General features: G+C 51.4%; 1 protein-coding gene across 3 annotated transcripts in view; it reads right to left on the reverse strand.

Annotated features, from left to right (window-relative positions):
* LOC147103009 (uncharacterized) overlaps positions 1-25589 on the reverse strand; it is a 205586-nt gene that overhangs the window by 128252 nt on the left and 51745 nt on the right. For all 3 annotated transcript variants that reach the window (XM_085964036.1, XM_085964034.1, XM_085964035.1), the window contains exons 4-6: positions 24557-24646; positions 24087-24462; positions 3918-3973 (exon numbers count right to left, since the gene is read on the reverse strand). In XM_085964036.1, the coding sequence (XP_085820162.1) occupies positions 3918-3973; positions 24087-24462; positions 24557-24646 (522 nt within the window). The remainder of the gene's footprint in view (positions 1-3917; positions 3974-24086; positions 24463-24556; positions 24647-25589) is intronic.

Below are 25589 nucleotides of genomic sequence, written 5' to 3' on the forward strand. Positions count from 1 at the left end.
GGAGCCTTCACAACAGTTTCGATCTTGTCAGGAGACTTATGAAGCCCCTCCTGGTCAATGACATGACCACAGTACGAGATCCGCTTCTGAAAGAACTCACATTTCTGGCGATTAACTCGAAGTCCATATTCTTTCAATCTGGTGAGCACCAGTTCCAAATTTGCAAGGTGTTCCTCGTCATCATCTCCTGTAATCAAAATATCGTCCAGGTAACATTGTGTGCCTGGAATTCCCTGTAATACCTGCTCCATGGCCCTCTGCCAAATTGCTGGAGCCGATGCCACTCCAAAAACCAGTCTATTATACCGGTATAAGCCTCTATGCGTGTTGATCGTGAGATACTGGCGTGACTCTTCCTCAACTTCCATCTGTAAGTACGCCTGCGCCAGGTCTATCTTGGTGAAGTGTTTCCCGCCAGACAACGAAGCGAAGATATCCTCAATCCGCGGAAGCGGATACTGCACCGTGTGAAGCACCGGATTAACAGTGATCTTGAAATCTCCACAGATGCGAACCTTCCCCGGTTCCCCCGGCTTGTTGCTCGATGAACGTTTCATGACGGGAACAATGGGCATGGCCCACTCACTCCAGTCTACCTTAGACAGTACTCCTGAACGTTCTAGCCCTTCCAGCTCAGCTTCCACAGCAGGTCGTATCGCATAAGGTACCGGTCTGGCTTTGAAAAATTTCGGGTTTGCATGTTCTTCAACCTTGATGTTTGCCGTAATTCCTCTGAGTGTTCCCAGTCCCTGTTGGAACACCTCTTTAGCATCGTCCAATATTCTGGACAATCGTTTAGGTTTGACATCTTTTTTACCGGAATCTACCGTTAGTGCTTTTAAGGAATGCCAGTCCATATTTATTTTCCTAATCCACTCCCGTCCCAGTAGTGGTGGACCTCCCTCAGGTAGCACATATAAGTCCATTCCTCGGCTTTCTTTGCCCTTGTGGACCACCTTTACCTCTATCTTCCCGATGGGGTATACTCTTTGCCCCGTGTATGTTTTCAATACAATCTCCGTATCCCGTAGGGGAATATGTGGGAATATGTGGGAATAACCTTTTGTAATCTTGCTTATTCATGACCGTCAATGCCGATCCAGTGTCCAATTCCATCTTCACTTGGACTCCTGCTATCTGAAGTGTGACCCAAATTGTTTGGAGGTCTGCTTCCTTACCAACATTGTGTACTCTTAGACTACCCAGTTCATTACTGCTGGAGTCTGAATCTGACTTCTGTTCGTTCGAACTGTTCTCTGTCACCTTGTGTACCTTTCTGTACTTTTCCTGCGGTGACTTTTTGTTGCTGGTCTTCTTTCCTGACTGGCATACTTTAGCTATGTGACCAAGCCTGCCACATTTTCTGCATTCCTGATTTTTGAACCAGCACTGGTTCTGATCGTGCATTGTCTTTCCACAACGATAACATTTTACTGTACCCAAAACCATTTGATTGGTGCTGAGTTCCGGTGACCGTAGCTGCATTTCCGCCGTGCCTCTCGCTGCGGCTTCGTGCGATGCTGCAATAGTGACAGCTTTATCAAGCATAAGATCATTCTCCTCAAGCAGTCGCTTTTGTGTTCCTTCTTTTAACAATCCACACACAAATTTATCGCTCAGCGCATCTGCTAGTCCTGTTCCAAACTGACAGTGCTTTGATAGCTTACGCAGTTCAATTAAAAATTCAGCATTGCTTTCGTCTTTCAGCTGCGTTCTTCTGTAAAATTTAAATCGTTCCGCTATCATCAGCGGCGTGGGGTTTAAATGATTTTTCAGGACAGTAACAATATTCGCGAAAGTCTGATCCGCCGGTTTATTTGGTGATAGAAGGTGCTTCAATAGCCCGTATGTCTTCGCACCCATTGAGCTTAATAAGGTTAGTGCTTTCTCATCATCTGGTACCTTATTTGCTTTACAATAAACTTCCATGCGTTCTACATACGTGGTCCAATCTTCGATATCGCTATCAAAGGTATTAATGTTCCCATGTTTAGGCATCCTTGCAAGTTTTTAAAATTTTTCTTTTTCTCAAAATGGCGGCTTCCCGCGCTTGTCTTCTTCCCCCGCCTACTAAAATGGCGGCTTCCCACGCTTGGCGGTCTTTCCCGCGCTCGTCTTCTTCCCCCGCCAACTACAATGGCGGATTCCCGCGTTTGCCCTCTTCCCCCGCTGGCTGCAATGGCGATTGCCGTGCTGCTGCCGTTCTCGCCTCCCCAGCGGTTCTCAATTCCCCGACGCTGCTTTGCCTCGCAGCCCCGCTTGCAGCCCGGTCCTTTACACCGGCTGCGTTTGAGTTCTCCGCAGCTCTCGTGCCTTAAGCTGCCCCAGTCGCTGCGCCTCTCGGCCTCGATTGCAGCCCGGCCCTTTTTACCGGCCGTGGTCGAGTTCTCCGCCCTTTTTCCTCCGTTTTCCCTCCCCCACTCCACAGTCAACGTGGCCGACTTTCTGCTCGTGTCGCTGATCGGCTTACCCACCACCGTGGTAGAAGGGATGATCACTGCCTGTCGCTGATGGAGGGCTTTGTGGTCAGAATTTTTCTTTTTAACCCGGGTTCTCGATGCCTCCCGTGCGATGGTGCTCAGCAGGATGATGAGGGCGGATGCCTCTTCTCGACGCCCGTTCTGAGGACGAAGCTGCCTTGGATGTAAAACTGCCGCAGGGTAAGATCGGACTCGTCGCCACTGTTAAGTCTGTGTGTCCCAGTTAAGCTTATTATAAATCACTGGACACAGACCACAAGAATAACTTTAACAGGTCTTTACTATTCGGAGGTCAGGGCTGAACTGCCCAGCAAATCCCTACACAACACTTATATACCGGTGTGGTCACCACCGGTATTACAGTATACAGCAGCCAAGGGAAAGTAGTACATCTCTTAAGGTAGTTCTCTTAAGGTGGAACAGGTTACATACACCACAGAAACCACACTGCTCTCTGTATATCACGCACTGTGGGTGGTGATCAAGAACCTGCTGATGACCAGAGACCCTCATTCTGGTCATTTAAAGTGCAGCTCATTGACCCCCCAAAACAAAAATAAACCCCAAGATATGCAGCAAACCTCAGGTCCCAGCAAAGGTTGTCCAGGCAGCTTGTCCCTTACCTGAGCCCAGGTTCGCCCTGACAAGTTATCTTTGTGTAAGTTACAGAGATAGAAATAATATCAAACGGGGGTAGAAATTATAACTCGCTGTAATAGCCGCCTAGTGACGGGACCGAAGCAGGAAATGGCTCCTGTCGTTCGGACCAGAAATGGCTTAGGAATGAAAACGGGTGCAGTGTGTCCCTAAAACCCAAAACCCAACCCTGGAAGTGCCTGTATCACGCCCCTGTCTTGTGGATGTTCAGACGGTAATTTCTAGTGCTGGGTCCTCACAAACAAAGTGGTGTCCAAAAGAAAACACTGAGCGGTTTAATTGGATCCCCTCTTCCTCCCTGTTTTATTGGTAGCTGTTTGTTGACTGCTGATTCTTAATTGGTTAGTTTCCTCTTTGCTACTTATCTTGGGAGTGGTGGAGCGATTCATGGGGAAAACCATCACCATCTTCTCAGGGCAACAGGGATGGGCAATAAATGTGTTCTTGTCAGCACCGCCCAAGAGTCAGAGTGCAGGATGGGGAAGAAGCAAAGTTGGGATGGGCCGGTAATCCAAGGATGTGAAATACGAGGGAGAATGCTGTCTCACGACAGAATAGTCTCTCTGCCTTGCCCAGTCTCTGACCTCCTGTTGCTGCTTCCCTGAAGATTTCTATATACTGTAGTTACATTAAACAAGCCACTCTTCAACAAAACATCTCAGGGTGCCCAAATGATGGTAGAACATTCTTTCCAATTACACCGTGAAATTGAAATGGGAACATGTTGAACAGATGTGACACTAACGCCTTGCACCATTCTCACAGAACATCTCCACTTACTTTAACACCACGCGTAGAACCAGTCTCCGTGCCCTTCGCCGCTCCCTGGTCTGACACTGCTCCAGGTTTTATGGGATTAAACAGAAATAAACAGTTACACTGGGTTAGAATGAGGCAACTGGCAGACCCTAATGGGCTTGGTCACAAAGACGAGTCCTGTACACAGACAGATTAACAGCAACAACGTACACAGAATTGCCTGGTGCAGAGCGGCACCGCGATATTACCAGGGGTCACCGCGATATTAGCAGGGGTCACCGCGATGTTACCAGGGGTCACCGCGATGTTACCAGGGGTCACCGCGATGTTACCAGGGGTCACCGCGATGTTAGCAGGGGTCACCGCGATGTTAGCAGGGGTCACCGCGATGTTAGCAGGGGTCACCGCGATATTACCAGAGGTCACCGCGATATTAGCAGGGGTCACCGCGATATTACCAGAGGTCACCGCGATATTAGCAGGGGTCACCGCGATATTACCAGGGGTCACCGCGATATTACCAGGGGTCACCGCGATATTACCAGGGGTCACCGCAGTATTACCAGGGGTCACCGCGATATTACCAGGGGTCACCGCGATATTACCAGAGGTCACCGCGATATTAGCAGGGGTCACCGCGATGTTACCAGAGGTCACCGCGATATTACCAGAGGTCACCGCGATGTTACCAGGGGTCACCGCGATGTTACCAGGGGTCACCGCGATGTTACCAGGGGTCACCGCGATGTTACCAGGGGTCACCGCGATGTTACCAGGGGTCACCGCGATGTTACCAGGGGTCACCGCGATGTTACCAGGGGTCACCGCGATGTTACCAGGGGTCACCGCGATGTTACCAGGGGTCACCGCGATGTTACCAGGGGTCACCGCGATGTTACCAGGGGTCACCGCGATGTTACCAGGGGTCACCGCGATGTTACCAGGTGTCACCGCGATGTTACCAGGGGTCACCGCGATGTTACCAGGGGTCACCGCGATGTTACCAGGGGTCACCGCGATGTTACCAGGGGTCACCGCGATGTTACCAGGGGTCACCGCGATGTTACCAGGGGTCACCGCGATGTTACCAGGGGTCACCGCGATGTTACCAGGGGTCACCGCGATGTTACCAGGGGTCACCGCGATGTTACCAGGGGTCACCGCGATGTTACCAGGGGTCACCGCGATGTTACCAGGGGTCACCGCGATGTTACCAGGGGTCACCGCGATGTTACCAGGGGTCACCGCGATGTTACCAGGGGTCACCGCGATGTTACCAGGGGTCACCGCGATGTTACCAGGGGTCACCGCGATGTTACCAGGGGTCACCGCGATATTACCAGGGGTCACCGCGATATTACCAGGGGTCACCGCGATATTACCAGGGGTCACCGCGATATTACCAGGGGTCACCGCGATATTACCAGGGGTCACCGCGATATTACCAGGGGTCACCGCGATATTACCAGGGGTCACCGCGATATTACCAGGGGTCACCGCGATATTACCAGGGGTCACCGCGATATTACCAGGGGTCACCGCGATATTACCAGGGGTCACCGCGATATTACCAGGGGTCACCGCGATATTACCAGGGGTCACCGCGATATTACCAGGGGTCACCGCGATATTACCAGGGGTCACCGCGATATTACCAGGGGTCACCGCGATATTACCAGGGGTCACCGCGATATTACCAGGGGTCACCGCGATATTACCAGGGGTCACCGCGATATTACCAGGGGTCACCGCGATATTACCAGGGGTCACCGCGATATTACCAGGGGTCACCGCGATATTACCAGGGGTCACCGCGATATTACCAGGGGTCACCGCGATATTACCAGGGGTCACCGCGATATTACCAGGGGTCACCGCGATATTACCAGGGGTCACCGCGATATTACCAGGGGTCACCGCGATATTACCAGGGGTCACCGCGATATTACCAGGGGTCACCGCGATATTACCAGGGGTCACCGCGATATTACCAGGGGTCACCGCGATATTACCAGGGGTCACCGCGATATTACCAGGGGTCACCGCGATATTACCAGGGGTCACCGCGATATTACCAGGGGTCACCGCGATATTACCAGGGGTCACCGCGATATTACCAGGGGTCACCGCGATATTACCAGGGGTCACCGCGATATTACCAGGGGTCACCGCGATATTACCAGGGGTCACCGCGATATTACCAGGGGTCACCGCGATATTACCAGGGGTCACCGCGATATTACCAGGGGTCACCGCGATATTACCAGGGGTCACAGCGATATTACCAGGGGTCACAGCGATATTACCAGGGGTCACAGCAATATTAACAGGCTCAGAGAGGGAGAACCACAAGATAAAAGTGGTATTCCTGCATTCGTAGAAATGAGATGGAATATCATTTAACATCCGATCCTGTCCCTCTAGCCCACCCCCTGGGGACAGTGAGTGTGTCCCTCTAGCCCACCCCCTGGGGACAGGGAGTGTGTCCCTCTAGCCCACCCCTGGGGACAGGGAGACGGTCCCTCTAGCCCACCCCCTGGGGACAGGGAGTGTGTCCCTCTAGCCCACCCCCTGGGGACAGGGAGTGTGTCCCTCTAGCCCACCCCCTGGGGACAGGGAGTGTGTCCCTCTAGCCCACCCCCTGGGGACAGGGAGTGTGTCCCTCTAGCCCACCCCCTGGGGACAGAGAGTGTGTCTCTCTAGCCCACCCCCTGGGGGCAGGGAGACGGTCCCTCTAGCCCACCCCCTGGGGACAGGGAGTGTGTCCCTCTAGCTCACCCCTGGGGACAGGGAGTGTGTCTCTCTAGCCCACCCCCTGGGGACAGGGAGTGTGTCCCTCTAGCCCACCCCCTGGGGACAGGGAGACGGTCCCTCTAGCCCACCCCCTGGGGACAGTGAGTGTGTCCCTCTAGCCCACCCCCTGGGGACAGGGAGACGGTCCCTCTAGCCCACCCCCTGGGGACAGTGAGTGGTCCAATCGATTCCCCGTACTACAAAGAGGACACCTTCTCCAACATGGAGGGGGAAATAAACAATACCAGGCCCAGGGGAACGTGTTGATCTGTGGGGACCTCAATTCAAGAACGGGCGAAGAACCAGACTTCACCAATAATCAGGGAAACAATTACATATTCGGGAATAACCACTTTGACATCCCTTCCCTTCCATACAGGCATAACTGCGACAAGCAGTCAAATACCAACGGTAAACAGCTACTACAGCTCTGTCGAAACCTGGGTCTGTACATTGTCAATGGTAGGTTCATAGGAGACCTCCTAGGAAGATCGACCTACTGCTCACCTCTTGGCTGCAGCACAGTAGACTATATGATTACAGACTTGGACCCATCCTCTTTCAGAGCATTCACAGTCAAACCACAAACAACACTGTCAGATCACAGTCAAATTACTATGTTTCTCAAAAAGACAGAAACAAACAACATAGAAACACAACCCAGTAAACTGTACAACACCAAAAAATCGTACAGATGGGCCAAAAACGACACGGAAAAATACCAGAAAACAATTAGCAATGCATCAACTCAAGCTCTCTTAGACACCTTTCTGGATAACATATACACTCACAATAAAGAAGGCGTAAACCGGGCAGTTAGTAAACTAAACAATATTTTTGATAATTTGGCAACAAATGCAAACTTGAAAGCTCGCAAGAACAAACCCAAAACAAAAAACTATGAAAAATGGTTTGACCATGATTGCCATAACATGAGGAAAAAACTTAGAAAACTATCAAACCAAAAACACAGACATCCAGAAAACGAGGAATTACGCCTTACTTATTGTCAGACGCTAACACAATACAGAAACACACTCAGGACCAAAAAAGAGCAATTTATTAAGAATACACTCAGCTCCATGGAGGAATCCATTGAGTCGAATTGTTTCTGGGACAACTTGAAAACACTACACAAAAAACAACACGACGATTTGTCCATTCAAAATGGGGACACATGGGTAAACCACTTTGAAAAATTATACCAGAAAAACACACTAGGACCAGAGCAACACCAAATACGCCAAAAACTTGAAAAGCTTGAAATGGCCATAAAAGATAACCAAAACCCGCTAGACGCCATAATAACAGAAAAAGAACTTCTTGAAAAACTCAAGGACCTGCGACCAGGAAAAGCTTGCGGGACAGACGGCATACTAAACGAGATGATTAAACACGCAGACGACAAACTGAAACTGGCTATCCTAAAACTCTTCAACTTGGTTCTGAGTGTCGGTTATTTCCCTGACATCTGGAACAAAGGACTCATAACACCCATATACAAAAGTGGGGACAAAATCGACCCAAACAACTATCGAGGCATCTGTGTAAACAGTAACCTGGGGAAGGTATTCTGTAGCATCATAAACAAAAGACTTATAAACTTCCTTGAAGAGCACAATGTCTTGAGTAAAAGCCAAATTGGATTCCTGCCAAACTATAGAACATCCGATCATATCTTCACCCTACAGACCCTAATTGACAAACACGTTCACCATAACAAAAGCAAAATCTACGCATGCTTTGTAGATTTCCAGAAGGCTTTCGACTCCATCTGGCATGACGGTTTATTCCTGAAACTTATCGAAAGCGGGGTAGGAGGTAAAACATATGATGTAATTAAATCAATGTATACAAACAATAAATGTGCAGTTAAAATTGGAGACAAACAAACAAAATACTTCCCACAGGGGCGGGGGGTGACGCAGGGCTCGCCAATCTCACCGACACTCTTTAATATTTACATTAATGGATTGGCAAAACTACTTGAACAATCTACAGCACCCGGCCTCACCCTATATGAATCCAAGGTTAAATTCCTCCTCTATGCCGACGACCTGGTTCTGCTGTCACCAACTAAGGAGGGTCTACAGCAGAACCTGGACCTGCTGGAGTCGTACTGCCAGACTTGGGCCCTGACAATAAATCCCCAAAAAACCAAAGTCCTTGTGTTCCAGCAAAGATCCAAACAACATGGACCCACAATAAATTTCACAGTAGGAACAACCAAAATTGAACAAACCACTCACTACACATACTTGGGCTTAAAAATCAGTTCTACGGGAAACTTCAAACTGGCTGTGAATGAACTGAAAGAGAAAGCAAGAAGGGCTTTCTATGCCATCAAAAAATCAATCCAAATAGAAATCCCAATTAGCATTTGGCTCAAAATTTTCAAATCAGTAATTGAACCAATTGCACTCTATGGCAGTGAGGTCTGGGGACCACTAACACAACAAGATTTTGCAAAATGGGACAAACACCCAATTGAGATCCTACATGCGGAATTCTGTAAAAGTATCCTCCGGACTCAAAGGAAAACAGTAAACAACGCATGCAGGGCGGAACTAGGCCAATACCCATTAATAATCACTATCCAAAAAAGAGCCACCAAATTTTGGAATCACCTACAAATGAGCAACCCCCAATGCTATCACTACGACGCCCTGAAATGCCAAGAGCTGACCATAAAGAAGAATACCCTCAGTCAACTAGTCCTGGGACTCAATAAAGTAACTAATAACAATACTAACAATAACCAGCCCCAGGACAGTGACAGGGTAACACAAAGAATTCGACCCAACACAATCGTCGCTAAGCAAAAGGAAAAATATCTGTCATATTGGGCAGAAACAACAAAAACCCAAAGCAAACTCAATTGCTACTTGGCCCTAAACAGACAATACAACATAGCTGATTACCTGACCATGGTAAAGGATAACAAACTGAGAAGAACCTTGACAAGGTACAGACTTAGCGAACATAGCCTAGCGATCGAAAAAGGCAGACACAGGCAGACCAGGCTGCCAAGAGAAGACAGGATATGCTCTCACTGCAGTCAGGGAGTAGTTGAGACAGAGATGCACTTCCTCACAGCCTGTGGAAAATATCAGGGCATCAGAGAGAATTTCTATCAAAAATTCTCACAAATATGCCCTGAATTCAGAAATCTGACTGACAACCAAAAACTCCCATTCCTACTGGGGGAGGAGAGAAGCTGTGTAACACTGGCGGCACACTATGTTACAGCTTGCCATGAACAGAGGGACAACCAGTAAACTAAGACAAGAGTATATATAAACAAGGCGAAAATATATTTATAAACTCAGGGATATACCTGTTTATACACTGTATGAATGGAACCGCGTTTATGTGTTCAACCATAAATGTATTTTGATGCTTTGGCAACATAAGATGTACCTTATCATGCCAATAAAGCGATTTGTATTGTATTGTATTATTGGGTCCCTCTAGCCCACCCCCTGGGAACAGGGAGTGTGTCCCTCTAGCCCACCCCCTGGGGACAGGGAGACGGTCCCTCTAGCCCACCCCCTGGGGACAGGGAGTGTGTCCCTCTAGCCCACCCCCTGGGGACAGGGAGACGGTCCCTCTAGCCCACCCCCTGGGGACAGTGAGTGTGTCCCTCTAGCCCACCCCCTGGGGACAGGGAGTGTGTCCCTCTAGCCCACCCCCTGGGGACAGGGAGACGGTCCCTCTAGCCCACCCCTGGGGGCAGGGAGTGTGTCTCTCTAGCCCACCCCCTGGGGGCAGGGAGTGTGTCTCTCTAGCCCGTCCTCTGGGGGCAGGGAGACGGTCCCTCTAGCCCACCCCTGGGGACAGGGAGTGTGTCCCTCTAGCCCACCCCCTGGGGACAGGGAGACGGTCCCTCTAGCCCACCCCCTGGGGACAGGGAGTGTGTCCCTCTAGCCCACCCCCTGGGGACAGGGAGTGTGTCCCTCTAGACCACCCACTGGGGACAGGGAGTGTGTCCCTCTAGACCACCCCCTGGGGACAGGGAGTGTGTCCCTCTAGACCACCCCCTGGGGACAGGGAGTGTGTCCCTCTAGACCACCCCCTGGGGACAGGGAGTGTGTCCCTCTAGCCCACCCCCTGGGGACAGGGAGTGTGTCCCTCTAGCCCACCCCCTGGGGACAGGGAGTGTGTCCCTCTAGCCCACCCCCTGGGGACAGGGAGACGGACCCTCTAGCCCACCCCTGGGGGCAGGGAGTGTGTCTCTCTAGCCCACCCCCTGGGGGCAGGGAGTGTGTCTCTCTAGCCCACCCCCTGGGGGCAGGGAGTGTGTCTCTCTAGCCCGTCCTCTGGGGGCAGGGAGACGGTCCCTCTAGCCCACCCCTGGGGACAGGGAGTGTGTCCCTCTAGCCCACCCCCTGGGGACAGGGAGACGGTCCCTCTAGCCCACCCCCTGGGGACAGAGAGTGTGTCCCTCTAGCCCACCCCCTGGGGACAGGGAGACGGTCCCTCTAGCCCACCCCCTGGGGACAGGGAGTGTGTCCCTCTAGCCCACCCCCAGGGGACAGGGAGACGGTCCCTCTAGCCCACCCCTGGGGACAGGGAGTGTGTCCCTCTAGACCACCCCCTGGGGACAGGGAGTGTGTCCCTCTAGACCACCCCCTGGGGACAGGGAGTGTGTCCCTCTAGACCACCCCCTGGGGACAGGGAGTGTGTCCCTCTAGACCACCCCCTGGGGACAGGGAGTGTGTCCCTCTAGACCACCCCCTGGGGACAGGGAGTGTGTCCCTCTAGACCACCCCCTGGGGACAGGGAGTGTGTCCATCTAGACCACCCCCTGGGGACAGGGAGTGTGTCCCTCTAGACCACCCCCTGGGGACAGGGAGTGTGTCCCTCTAGACCACCCCCTGGGGACAGGGAGTGTGTCCCTCTAGACCACCCCCTGGGGACAGGGAGTGTGTCCCTCTAGACCACCCCCTGGGGACAGGGAGTGTGTCCCTCTAGACCAGCCCCTGGTGACAGGGAGTGTGTCCCTCTAGCCCACCCCCTGGGGACAGGGAGTGTGTCCCTCTAGCCCACCCCCTGGGGACAGGGAGTGTGTCCCTCTAGCCCACCCCCTGGGGACAGGGAGACGGTCCCTCTAGCCCACCCCCTGGGAACAGGGAGTGTGTCCCTCTAGCCCACCCCCTGGGGACAGGGAGACGGTCCCTCTAGCCCACCCCCTGGGGACAGGGAGACGGTACCTCTAGCCCACCCCCTGGGGACAGTGAGTGTGTCCCTCTAGCCCACCCCCTGGGGACAGGGTGTGTGTCCCTCTAGCCCACCCCCTGGGGACAGGGAGACGGTCCCTCTAGCCCACCCCTGGGGGCAGGGAGTGTGTCTCTCTAGCCCACCCCCTGGGGGCAGGGAGTGTGTCTCTCTAGCCCGTCCTCTGGGGGCAGGGAGACGGTCCCTCTAGCCCACCCCTGGGGACAGGGAGTGTGTCCCTCTAGCCCACCCCCTGGGGACAGGGAGACGGTCCCTCTAGCCCACCCCCTGGGGACAGGGAGTGTGTCCCTCTAGCCCACCCCCTGGGGACAGGGAGACGGTCCCTCTAGCCCACCCCCTGGGGACAGTGAGTGTGTCCCTCTAGCCCACCCCCTGGGGACAGGGAGTGTGTCCCTCTAGCCCACCCCCTGGGGACAGGGAGACGGTCCCTCTAGCCCACCCCTGGGGGCAGGGAGTGTGTCTCTCTAGCCCACCCCCTGGGGGCAGGGAGTGTGTCTCTCTAGCCCACCCCCTGGGGGCAGGGAGTGTGTCTCTCTAGCCCGTCCTCTGGGGGCAGGGAGACGGTCCCTCTAGCCCACCCCTGGGGACAGGGAGTGTGTCCCTCTAGCCCACCCCCTGGGGACAGGGAGACGGTCCCTCTAGCCCACCCCCTGGGGACAGTGAGTGTGTCCCTCTAGCCCACCCCCTGGGGACAGGGAGTGTGTCCCTCTAGCCCACCCCCTGGGGACAGGGAGACGGTCCCTCTAGCCCACCCCTGGGGGCAGGGAGTGTGTCTCTCTAGCCCACCCCCTGGGGGCAGGGAGTGTGTCTCTCTAGCCCGTCCTCTGGGGGCAGGGAGACGGTCCCTCTAGCCCACCCCTGGGGACAGGGAGTGTGTCCCTCTAGCCCACCCCCTGGGGACAGGGAGACGGTCCCTCTCGCCCACCCCCTGGGGACAGGGATTGTGTCCCTCTAGCCCACCCCCTGGGGACAGGGAGACGGTCCCTCTAGCCCACCCCCTGGGGACAGGGATTGTGTCCCTCTAGCCCACCCCCTGGGGACAGGGAGACGGTCCCTCTAGCCCACCCCCTGGGGACAGTGAGTGTGTCCCTCTAGCCCACCCCCTGGGGACAGGGAGTGTGTCCCTCTAGCCCACCCCCTGGGGACAGGGAGACGGTCCCTCTAGCCCACCCCTGGGGGCAGGGAGTGTGTCTCTCTAGCCCACCCCCTGGGGGCAGGCAGTGTGTCTCTCTAGCCCGTCCTCTGGGGGCAGGGAGACGGTCCCTCTAGCCCACCCCTGGGGACAGGGAGTGTGTGTCTCTAGCCCACCCCCTGGGGGCAGGGAGACGGTCCCTCTAGCCCACCCCCTGGGGACAGGGAGACGGTCCCTCTAGCCCACCCCCTGGGGACAGGGAGACGGTCCCTCTAGCCCACCCCCTGGGGACAGGGAGTGTGTCCCTCTAGCCCACCCCCAGGGGACAGGGAGACGGTCCCTCTAGCCCACCCCTGGGGACAGGGAGACGGTCCCTCTAGCCCACCCCCTGGGGACAGGGAGTGTGTCCCTCTAGACCACCCCCTGGGGACAGGGAGTGTGTCCCTCTAGACCACCCCCTGGGGACAGGGAGTGTGTCCCTCTAGACCACCCCCTGGGGACAGGGAGTGTGTCCCTCTAGACCACCCCCTGGGGACAGGGAGTGTGTCCCTCTAGACCACCCCCTGGTGACATGGAGTGTGTCCCTCTAGCCCACCCCCAGGGGACAGGGAGTGTGTCCCTCTAGCCCACCCCCTGGGGACAGGGAGTGTGTCCCTCTAGACCACCCCCTGGGGACAGGGAGTGTGTCCCTCTAGACCACCCCCTGGGGACAGGGAGTGTGTCCCTCTAGACCACCCCCTGGTGACAGGGAGTGTGTCCCTCTAGCCCACCCCCTGGGGACAGTGAGTGTGTCCCTCTAGCCCACCCCCTGGGGACAGGGAGTGTGTCCCTCTAGCCCACCCCCTGGGGACAGGGAGACGGTCCCTCTAGCCCACCCCTGGGGGCAGGGAGTGTGTCTCTCTAGCCCACCCCCTGGGGGCAGGGAGTGTGTCTCTCTAGCCCACCCCCTGGGGGCAGGGAGTGTGTCTCTCTAGCCCGTCCTCTGGGGGCAGGGAGACGGTCCCTCTAGCCCACCCCTGGGGACAGGGAGTGTGTCCCTCTAGCCCACCCCCTGGGGACAGGGAGACGGTCCCTCTAGCCCACCCCCTGGGGACAGGGAGTGTGTCCCTCTAGCCCACCCCCTGGGGACAGGGAGACGGTCCCTCTAGCCCACCCCCTGGGGACAGTGAGTGTGTCCCTCTAGCCCACCCCCTGGGGGCAGGGAGTGTGTCTCTCTAGCCCACCCCCTGGGGGCAGGGAGACGGTCCCTCTAGCCCACCCCTGGGGACAGGGAGTGTGTCTCTCTAGCCCACCCCCTGGGGGCAGGGAGACGGTCCCTCTAGCCCACCCCCTGGGGACAGGGAGACGGTCCCTCTAGCCCACCCCTGGGGACAGGGAGTGTGTCCCTCTAGACCACCCCCTGAGGACAGGGAGTGTGTCCCTCTAGCCCACCCCCTGGGGACAGGGAGTGTGTCCCTCTAGCCCACCCCCTGGGGACAGGGAGTGTGTCCCTCTAGCCCACCCCCTGGGGACAGGGAGTGTGTCCCTCTAGCCCACCCTCTGGGGGCAGGGAGTGTGTCTCTCTAGCCCACCCCCTGGGGACAGGGAGACGGTCCCTCTAGCCCACCCCTGGGGGCAGGGATGCAGTTATGTTTAAACGAAAGGTGCACTGGATATTCGTATCTTCCCATCACCAAGGGGTGGCCATTAATTACTGAGGTTTTTTCCCCACTCGGCTAACAATCATTTTTACATATCTTTACAGGATGACATCTGAACACAAACCCCTCCCCCCAAACTCTTGACAATGTTGTGAACTTTGCAACTTGCCTCTCAGAATGTGGTTGTTGGAGTCTTTAACTAGTGACTAGTGACTAACACTTAACTAGAGCTCGACACCAGACTGTCTCAATAATGGCAGGTTATTAAGATTGGGCGGAGGAGAGAAGACATCAATCTTGTAGAGTGGAACCCCCAAGAGAAAGAACATTCTTTGGTGCACCTTAGCTGTGCTCTCGTGCACTGTCTGGGGAAGATCTCCAACAGCTCCGGACCAGTGGGGAGCCTGATAACAATATTTAGGATGAAAGCAGATGCTAGCATTATGAATGAAGAGAAAATCTTTTATCCCTTTGAAATGGCAATGGGAATTGAGATTACCAAATGCCAAACCCAACCCAAAAAGCTGGACTCTTTTTTTAACATTCATTTGTGGGATGTGGGCGTCGCTGGCAAGGCCAGCATTTATTGCCCATCCCTAATTGCCCTCGAGAAGGTGGTGGTGAGCCGCCTTCTTGAACTGCTGCAGTCCGTGTGGTGAAGGTCCTCCCAGCCATGGAGGGAAGATCTCCAGAGGAGATGAGGTCAGTGAGAGTCTGGGAAACAATGGCTTGATTGATATTTGTTTTTCTCTCTCCACAGATGCTGCCTGACCTGCTGAATGTTTCCAGCTGTTAGGGAGGGAGTTCCAGGATTTTGACCCAGCGACGATGAAGGGTCGGCCGATATATTTCTAAGTCAGGATGGTGTGTGACTTGGAGGGGAACTTGGAGGTGGTGGTGTTCCCATGCGCCTGCTGCCCTTGTCCTTCTAGGTGGAAGAGGTCGCGGGTTTGGGAGGTGCTGCCGAAGAAGCCTTGGCGAGTTGCTGCAGCGCATCTTGTAGATGGTACACACTGCAGCCACGGTGCGCCGGTGGTGGAGGGAGTGAATGTTTAAGGTGCTGTTGGAGCTGCACTCAGCCAGGCAAGTGGAGAGTATTCCATCACACTCCTGACTTGTGCCTTGTGGATGGTGGAAAGGCTTTGGAGAGTCAGGAGGTGAGACTCAACTCAAGTCCAAGCTTCAAAACACCAAGAAATTCTCTGCTAATCTGCAGAAAACCTTTAGAAACCAATTCATCAAATTGACTCAATACAATAACAACAAAATGCGGATGCTGGAAATCTGAAATAACAGCAGAAAATGCTGGAAACACTTGGCAGGTCAGGCAGCATCCATGGAGATAGAAAAACAAACATCAAGCCATTGTTTCCAAGACTGTCACTGACCTCCTCTCCTCTGGAGATCTTCCCTCCATGGCTGTCAACCTCATAGTCCCCCAACCCCGCACAGCCCGCTTCCTACCTCCTTCCCAAGATCCACAAACAGGGCCGCCCTGGTAGACCCATCGTTTCAGCCTGTTCTTGCCCCACAGAACTTATCTCTTCTTATCTCGACTCTATCTTTTCTCCCCTTGTCCAGTCTCTTCCCACCTACATTCGTGACTCTTCCGACGCCCTCCGCCACTTTAACAGTTTCCAGTTTCCTGTCTCCTTTTCACTATGGACGTACAATCCCTCTACACCTCAATCCCCCACCAGGATGGCCTGAGGGCGCTCCGCTTCTTCCTTGAACAGAGGCCCGACCAGTCCCCCATCCACCACCACCCTCCTCCGCCTGGCTGAACTTGTTCTCACATTGAACAACTTCTCCTTTGACTCCACTCACTTCCTCCAAATAAAAGGTTTTGCTATGGGAACCTGCATGGGCCCCAGCTATGCCTGCGTTTTCGTGGGATATGTGGAACATTCTTTGTTCCAGTCACACTTAGGTCCCCTCTCTCACCTCTTTTTTCGTTACATTGATGACTGTATCAGTGCCATTTCCTGCTCTCGCCCTGAACTAGAAAATTTCATTCACTTTGCTTCCAATTTACACCCTTCCCTCACCTTCACATGGTCCATCTCTGACTCTCCCCTTCCCTTCCTCGACTTCTATGTCTCCATTTCTGGGGATAGGCTATTGACAAACATCCACTACAAGCCCACTGACTCCCACAGTTACCTTGACTACACTTCCTCCCATCCCGCTCCCTGTAAGGACTCTATTCCATTCTTCCAGTTTCTCCATCTCTGCCGCATCTGTTCTGATTATGCCACCTTCCATACTAGTGCTTCTGATATGCCTTCCTTTTTCCTCAACCGAGGATGCCCCTCTACCGTGGTTGGCATGGCCCTTGACCGTGTCCGTTCCATTTCCGGCACTTCTGCTCTCACCCCTTCCCTTCCCTCCCAGAACCATGATAGGGTTCCCCTTGTCCTCACCTTCAACCCCACCAGCCTCCACATTCAATGGATCATCCTCCACTATTTCCGCCACCTCCAGCGTGATCCCACCACCAAACACATCATCTCCATCCCTCTCCTTTCAGCATTCTGAAGGGACCACTCCCTCCGCAACACCCGGGTCCACTCCGCAATTACCCCCAACAGCCCCTCCCCTCCCCACGACACCTTCCCGTGCAAGCACAGGAGATGGAACACCTGCCCTTTTACCTCCTCCCTTCCCCCAGTCCAGGGCCCCAAACAACCTCTCCAGGTGAAACATAGAAACACAGAAGATAGGAGCAGGAGTCGGCCATTCGGCCCCTCGAGCCTGCTCCGCCATTTAATGAGATCATGGCTGATCATCCAAATTCAGTACCCTGTCCCTGCCTTCTCCCCATATCCCTTGATCCTTTTAGCCTTAAGAAATATATCTAACTCCTTCTTGAATATATTTAATGAATTGGCCTCAACTGCCTTTTGTGGTAGAGAATTCCACAGGTTCACCACTCTCTGGGTGAAGAAATTCCTCCTTATCTCAGTCCTAAATGGCTTATCCCTTATCCTTAGACTGTGACCCCTGGTTCTGGACTCCGACCATCGGAAACATCCTTCCTGCATCTAGTCTGTCTAGTCCTGTTAGAATTTTATAAGTTTCAATGAGATCCCCTCTCATTCTTCTAAACTCCAGCGAATATAAGCCCAGTCGACCCAATCTCTCCTCATATGTCATTCCTGCCATCCCAGGTATCAGTCTGGTGAATCTTCGCTGCACTCCCTCCATGGCAAGAACATCCTTCCTCAGATAAGGTGACCAAAACTGCACACAATACTCAAGGTGTGGTCTCATCAAGGCCCTGTACAACTGCAGCAAGACATCCTTGCTCCTGTACTCGAATCCTCTTGCTATGAAGGCCAACATACCATTTGCCTTCTTAACCGCCTGCTGCACCTGCATGCTTACCTTCAGCGACTGGTGCACAAGGACACCCAGGTCTCGTTGCACTTTCCCTTCTCCCAATCTATTGCCGTTCAGATAATAATCTGCCTTCCTGTTTTTGCCACCAAAGTGGATAACCTCGCATTTATCCACATTATACTGCATCTGCCCAATCGCCCAACCTGTCCAAATCATACTGGAGTTTCTCGGCATCCTCCTCACAGCACACACGCCCACCCAGCTTTGTGTCGTCTGCAAACTTGGAGATATTACATCTAGTTCCCTCGTCTAGATCATTAGTATATATTGTGAATAACTGGGGTCCTAGCACCGATCCCCGCGGTACCCCATTAGTCACTGCCTGCCACTCGGAAAAAGACCCGTTTATTCCAACTCTTTGCTTCCTGTCTGCCAACCAGTTCTCTATCCAAGACAATACCTTACCCCCAATCCCATGTGCTTTAGCTTTGCACGCTAATCTCTTATGCGGGACCTTATCGAAAGCCTTCTGAAAGTCCAAATACACCACATCCACTGGTTCTCCCTTATCTATTCTACCAGTTACATCCTCAAAAAATTCCAGTAGATTAGTCAAGCATGACTTACCTTTTGTAAATCCATGTTGACTTTGTCCGATCCTGTCTCTGTTTTCCAAGTGCTCTGCTATTACATCTTTTATAATGGACTCTAGCATTTTCCCCACTACCAATGTCAGTGTAAGAGGCCGAGGCTGAAACAGCGATTTACTTGTACTTCTTGCAATTTAGTATACTGTATTCGCTGCTCACGATGTGGTCTGCTCTTCATTGGGGAGACCAAACGCAGAACACTTTGCGGAACACCTCAATTTCAGTCCGTAAGCATGACCCCGAGCTTCCGTCGCCTGTCACTTTAATTCTCCGCTCCACTCTGACCTCTCCGTCCTTGGCCGCCTGCACTGTTCCAATGAAGCTCAACGTAAGCTCGAGGAACAGCACCTCATCTTTCGATCAGGCACTTTACAACCTCTGGACTCAACATCGAGTTCAACAATTTCAGACTATAACCTCGGCCCCTATTTTTTCCCAGACGGCAGCTGTTGATGATTCTGCCATCCCCATTTGGAGCATTTAATCTCTCCTCCCCTCCACCCTATCACAGGCTGTCCATTTAATCTCTCCTCCCCTCCACCCTATCACAGACTGTCCATTTAATCTCTTCTCCCCTCCACCCTATCACAGACTGTCCATTTAATCTCTCCTCCCCTCCACCCTATCACAGACTGTCCATTTAATCTCTCCTCCCCTCCACCCTATCACAGACTGTCCATTTAATCTCTCCTCCCCTCCACCCCATCACAGACTGTCCATTTAATCTCTCCTCCCCTCCACCCTATCACAGACTGTCCATTTAATCTCTCCTCCCCTCCACCCTATCACAGACTGTCCATTTAATCTCTCCTCCCCTCCACCCTATCACAGACTGTCCATTTAATCTCTCCTCCCCTCCACCCTATCACAGACTGTCCATTTAATCTCTCCTCCCCTCCCCCCTATCACAGACTGTCCATTTAACCTCTCCTCCCCTCCCCCCTATCACAGACTGTCCATTTAATCTCTCCTCCCCTCCACCCTATCACAGACTGTCCATTTAATCTCTCCTCCCCTCCACCCTATCACAGACTGTCCATTTAATCTCTCCTCCCCTCCACCCTATCACAGACTGTCCATTTAATCTCTCCTCCCCTCCCCCCTTTCCCTGCCCCCACACCTGCTTAAAACCTGTTCCATCTCTTACCTTTTCCAGTTCTGACGAAGGGTCTCAGACCTGAAACGTTAACTCTGTTTCTCTCTCCACGGATGCTGCCTGACCTGCTGAGTGTTTCCTGCATTTTCTGTCATCAAATTGACTACCTGAATAAAGGTCCTGTTTACAAATCTGGTCCACTGGGATGTACAAACGATGTACGGAAAATGTAAAGGAATCTTTTTACTCTGTCTTCCCCAGCCCCATTCCTGGGTCTCAGCTCAGCACGCACCATGTAACATAACTTACAATGGCCATGTGGAAATGACCAAGGGCGATTGTCCAGCTGATGGGGAAGCACGTGGTGCTCACTCAGAATCACCCCAAAACAACAGAGCCCAGACAGGCGAATGAATCCAGGAGGGAGGCTGAACACTAAAGGGCATGGCACATCACATCTCCAGCATTTTGCACAGCCATTCTGAAAGAATACACAGAGCCCGTAATTACTTCATGTCCTAAAAACATAAGAACATAAGAAATAGGAGCAGGAATAGGCCACATTCAATAAGATCATGGCTGATCTTGGGCTCAAAGCCACTTCCCTGCCCGCTCCCCATAACCCTTCACTCCCTTATCTTGCAAAAAATCTGTCTATCTCCACCTTAAATGTATTTAATGACCCAGCCTCCACAGCTCTCTGGGGCAGAGAATTCCACAGATTTACGACCCTCTGAGAGAAGAAATTCCTCATCTCAGTTCTAAAAGGGAGACCCTTTATTCAAAAACTATGCCCCCGAGTTCTAGATTTCCCCACGAGGGGAAACATCCTCTCTGCATCTACCTTGTCGAGCCCCCTCAGTATCTTACATGTTTCAATAAGATCACCTCCCATTCTTCTAAATTCCAATGAGTATAGGCCCAGCCTGCTCAACCTTTCCTCATAAGTGAACCCCCTCATCTCTGGAATTAACCGAGTGAATTGTCTCTGAACTGCCTCCAATGCAAGTATATCCTTCCTTAAATAAGGAGACCAAAACTGTATGCAGTACTCCAGTGTGGTCTCACCAATACCCTGTACAGCTGTAGCAGGACTTCCCTGCTTTTATACTCCAACCCCCTTGCAATAAAGGCCAACATTCCATTTGCCTTTTTGATTATTGCTGTACCTGCATGCTAACTTTGTGTTTCATGCACAAGGACCCCCAGGGCCCTCCGAACTGGAGCATTTTGTAATCTCTCTCCATTAAACTAATACAGGGAACTTTCTGGTATCTGGCACTGACGGGACCGAGCTGGTGCCGTCCCATCAAAACTGCCGCAGAAACCAGCGCTAATGTTAAAACATACGGAGCTTCTGAGCTCCGTGTGAAGCAACAAACCCTGTTGCTTAGCAACAGCTTCAAAACAGTCAACGTTGTTTGCAAGCGTCTCTGTAGCTAAGCAACAGCTTCAGCTAGACCTTGCAGAGCCACGACTGCAGAAAAAAAGCAACGAAAAGAAAAAAAACTTATCTGAACCGACTCCTGAATTTTGCCGGTGGATAGAGCTTTCCGGACATTTAACCTCCGGATAAACGAAAGTTTCCTGTAATTTGCTTTTTTATTTTTCCTGCCAAAGTGGATAACTTTGCACTTTCCCCCATCATATTCCATCTGCCAAATGTTTGCCCACTCACTTAGCCTGTCTATATCCCTTTGCAGATTCTTTGAGTCTTCTGCACAACTTGCTTTCCCACCCATCTTTGTGTCATCCGCAAACTTGGCTACATTACACTCAATCCCTTCATCCAAGTCATTAATGTAGATTGTAAATAGTTGAGGGCCCAGCACCGATCCTTGTGGCACCCCACCAGTTACCATTTGCCAACCGGAAAATGACCCATTTACCCAGACTCTCTGCTTTCTGTTCGTTAGCCAATTCTCTATCCATGCTGATATATAGAAACATAGAAGATAGGAGCAGGAGTAGGCCATTCGGCACCTCGAGCCTGCTCCGCCATTCAATGCAATCATGGCTGATCATCCAAATTCAGTACCCTGTCCCTGCTTTCCCCCCATATCCCTTGATCCCTTTAGCCTTAAGAAATATATCCAACTCCTTCTTGAATATATTTAATTAATTGGCCTCTACTGCCTTCTGTGGTAAAGAGTTCCACAGGTTCACCACCCTCTGGGTGAAGAAATTCCTCCTCATCTCTGTCCTAAATGGCTTACCCCTTATCCTTAGACTGTGACCCCTGGTTCTGGACTCACCGACCATTGGGAACATCCTTCCTGCATCTAGTCTGTCTAGTCCTGTTAGAATTTTATAAGTTTCAATGAGATCCCCTCACATTCTTTAAACTCCAGCGAGTACAAGCCCAATTGACCTAGTCTCTCCTCATACGTCATTCCTGCCATCCCAGGTGTCAGCTTGGTGAATCTTCGCTGCACTCCCTCCATGGCAAGAACATCCTTCCTCAGATAAGGCGACCAAAACTGCACACAATACTCAAGGTGTGGTCTCACCAAGGCCCTGTACAACTGCAGCAAGACATCCTTGTTCCTGTACTCAAACCCTCTCGCTATGAAGGCCAACATACCATTTGCCTTCTTAACCGCCTGCTGCACCTGCATGCTTACCTTCAGCGACTGGTGCACAAGGACGCCCAGGTCTCCTTGCACTTCCCCTTCTCCCAATCTATTGCCATTCAGATAATAATCTGCCTTCCTGTTTTTGCCACCGAAGTGGATAACCTCGCATTTATCCACGTTATATTGCATCTGCCATGCTTCTGCCCAATCACCCAACCTGTCCAAATCATACTGGAGTTTCTCGGCATCCTCCTCACAGCACACACGCCCACCCAGCTTTGTGTCGTCTGCAAACTTGGAGATATTACATCTAGTTCCCTCGTCCAGGTCATTAATATATATTGTGAATAGCTGGGGTCCAAGGACCGATCCCTGCGGTACCCCACTAGTCGCTGCCTGCCACTCGGAAAAAGAGCCGTTTATTCCAACTCTTTGCTTTCTGTCTGCCAACCAGTTCTCTATCCAAGTCAATACCTTGCCCCCAATCCCATGTGCCTTAACTTTACACGCTAATCTCTTATGCGGGACCTTATCGAAAGCCTTCTGAAAGTCCAAATACACCACATCCACTGGTTCTCCCTCATCTATTTTACCAGTTACATCCTCAAAAAATTCCAGTAAATTAGTCAAGCACGATTTACCTTTTGTAAATCCATGTTGACTTTGTCCGATCCCGTCACTGTTTTCCAAGTGCTCTGCTATTACATCTTTTATAATGGACTCTAGCATTTTCCCCACTACCGATGTCAGGCTTACCAGTCTGTAATTCCCCGTTTTCTCTCTACCACCTTTTTTGAACAGTGGGGTAACATTAGTTACCCGCCAATCCATGGGTACTGTTCCAGAGTCTATCGAATTTTGGAAGATGACCAGCAATGCATCCACTATTTCTAGGGCCACTTCCTTAAGTACTCTAGGATGTAGATTATCAGGCCCTGGGGATTTATCAGCCTTCAATCCCGTCAATTTCTCTAACACCATTTCCCTACAAATACTGATTTCTTTCAATTCCTCCCCCTCATTAGACCCTATGTTCCCCAACATCTCTGGGAGGTTATTTGTGTCCTCCTTTGTGAAGACAGAACCAAAGTATGTATTTAATTGGTCTGCCATTTCTTTGTTCCCCATTATAAATTCCCCTGATTCTGACTGCAAGGGACCTACGCTTGACTTCACCAATCTTTTTCTCTTCACATATCTATAAAAGCTTTTACAGTCAGTTTTTATGTTATTACCCCCAACTCCGCGAGCTCTTATCTTATGCAGTAACCTGTTATGTGGCACCTTATCGAATGCCTTCTGGAAATCCAAATACACGACATCTACTGGTTCACCTTTGTCCACCCTGCTCGTTACATCCTCAAAGAACTCCAGAAAATTTGTTAAACATGATTTCCCTTTCATAAAACCATGCTGACTCTGCTTGACTGCATTATGATTTTCTAAATGCCCTGCTACTGCTTCCTTAATGAAGGACTCCAGCATTTTCCCAACGACAGATATTAGGCTAACTGGTCCATAGTTTCCTGCTTTCTGTCTCCCTCCTTTCTTAAATAGGGGTGTTACATTAGCGGTTTTCCAATCCACTGGGACATCTCCAGAGTCCAGGGAATTTTGGTATATTGCAACCAATGCATCCACTATCTCTGCAGCCACTTGTTTTAAGACCCTATTCCCAGACACACAGGACAGATTGGCTGGAGGAACCTGCTCTTAAACTCACCTAATCCTGATAAAGCTTTTTCAAGAGCAGATACTCGCTGAGCTAAAGCGTGTTGGCCGTCGGATGTATGTCGAATGCGTTGAAGAGCTGACACAGCATCTGGATAAAGCTGACTTCCATCTTCACCGGCTATAAACGCGGCTGCATTCTTCAGTCTAACAGGAGGGTTTCCTGAAGGCTTAAGATCTTCAGCAAGAAAAGACTGGTCTATCCTGGAAGCTTGGATTTTGCTGCCTGCCTCTTGGGGCATAGTAACTTTATCTGGAGTTTCAACTGTGGCACCTGGTGTCTGCATTGTGCCAACAGCAGCTCGGGAATCAACACTTGGTGCCTGGACAGTACTGCCGAGAACGTAGCTTGTTGGAGGAAGTTCAATCTGTTAAAGATGAAAAGAACACAAGTGTTTCAGAAACAAGTTATCTTTAACCAGCACAGATCTTTAAAAAAAAATGTGAAATACTTTTTTTTACGTCATGTGGAGCATCAGTAGGCGAGTCGACGAGTGTGCTTTGGAGGATATTCCAACTGACAAAATGTTGTAATTGTTCAGGAGTTTTATTCTAAAGGGCACAATACAGAATAATAATTCAGTTAAACACTAGTGAATTACACTCAATATCCATCCTTTCTACTGCTGCCATCTAATCCCAACCAAACACTTCACTCTATTCTAAATTATCTTCATTCACATGCAGCTCTTTAATTACCATGAATTTCACACCTTGCTCATTTCACATGCACCTGAAGTGTGTAAGGTGTGAAATGCACAGGGATGCTATATAGGGGCAGGGCCTATAGGAAATCGTGAATGGTTCTATGGCGCTGTGTCATTACACTCCCTTTCTCTCGTGAGAATCCTGTGCCCTTTCAGAGGAGCCAATCTGCCCCAATGATCTCAGCTCCTTAATCCACTAATTTTACAGAAACCTTAAATCCAGGTGTGCAAGGTGCGAGATGCCTGGAGATTAACAAACTGCAAATCACTGGGGATTAGAACATTGGTGGCATCAGACACCATCACGATTTAGGACGTCAGGTATTTCTTACCTGCTACTGAACAGGTAGCTGACTCACCTGGCTAGGTGCTGAGTTATAGCTGTAATTAACCAACTAAACATCACACCGAGACTCAGAAGGTGAGCACAGTAAACTACTTTTAAACAAGTTAAAATCCACAATTTTTTTTAAACAAAAGCCACCAATTTAATGCTATTTTATGTGGTATCATCACAATATTTATTATACTAGTTAACCTCCTATGATATTGAATACAAGACAAATCAGAGTCTTCAGGTGAAGTGAATGTTAGATGCTGGGAGAGTAATGGGGCCAGAGAATGCCACCATAAACCAGCCCCGATTTCACAGTTAGAGAATCGGCCTTATTTTATAGATTTTGATCATCAATCCCCATGTAGACATTTGCAATATAAACAGCTTTGATAGGCTGTCCTGCTCCAATCACAGTCCTGCCAGTGATGCTGCTGCAGTGCCTCCAGTGGCA

This window comes from Somniosus microcephalus, chromosome 21 (genome assembly GCF_052327205.1).
Source record: "Somniosus microcephalus isolate GS21.2 chromosome 21, FLI_Smic_1.0, whole genome shotgun sequence".
Taxonomy (NCBI): Eukaryota; Metazoa; Chordata; class Chondrichthyes; order Squaliformes; family Somniosidae; genus Somniosus; species Somniosus microcephalus.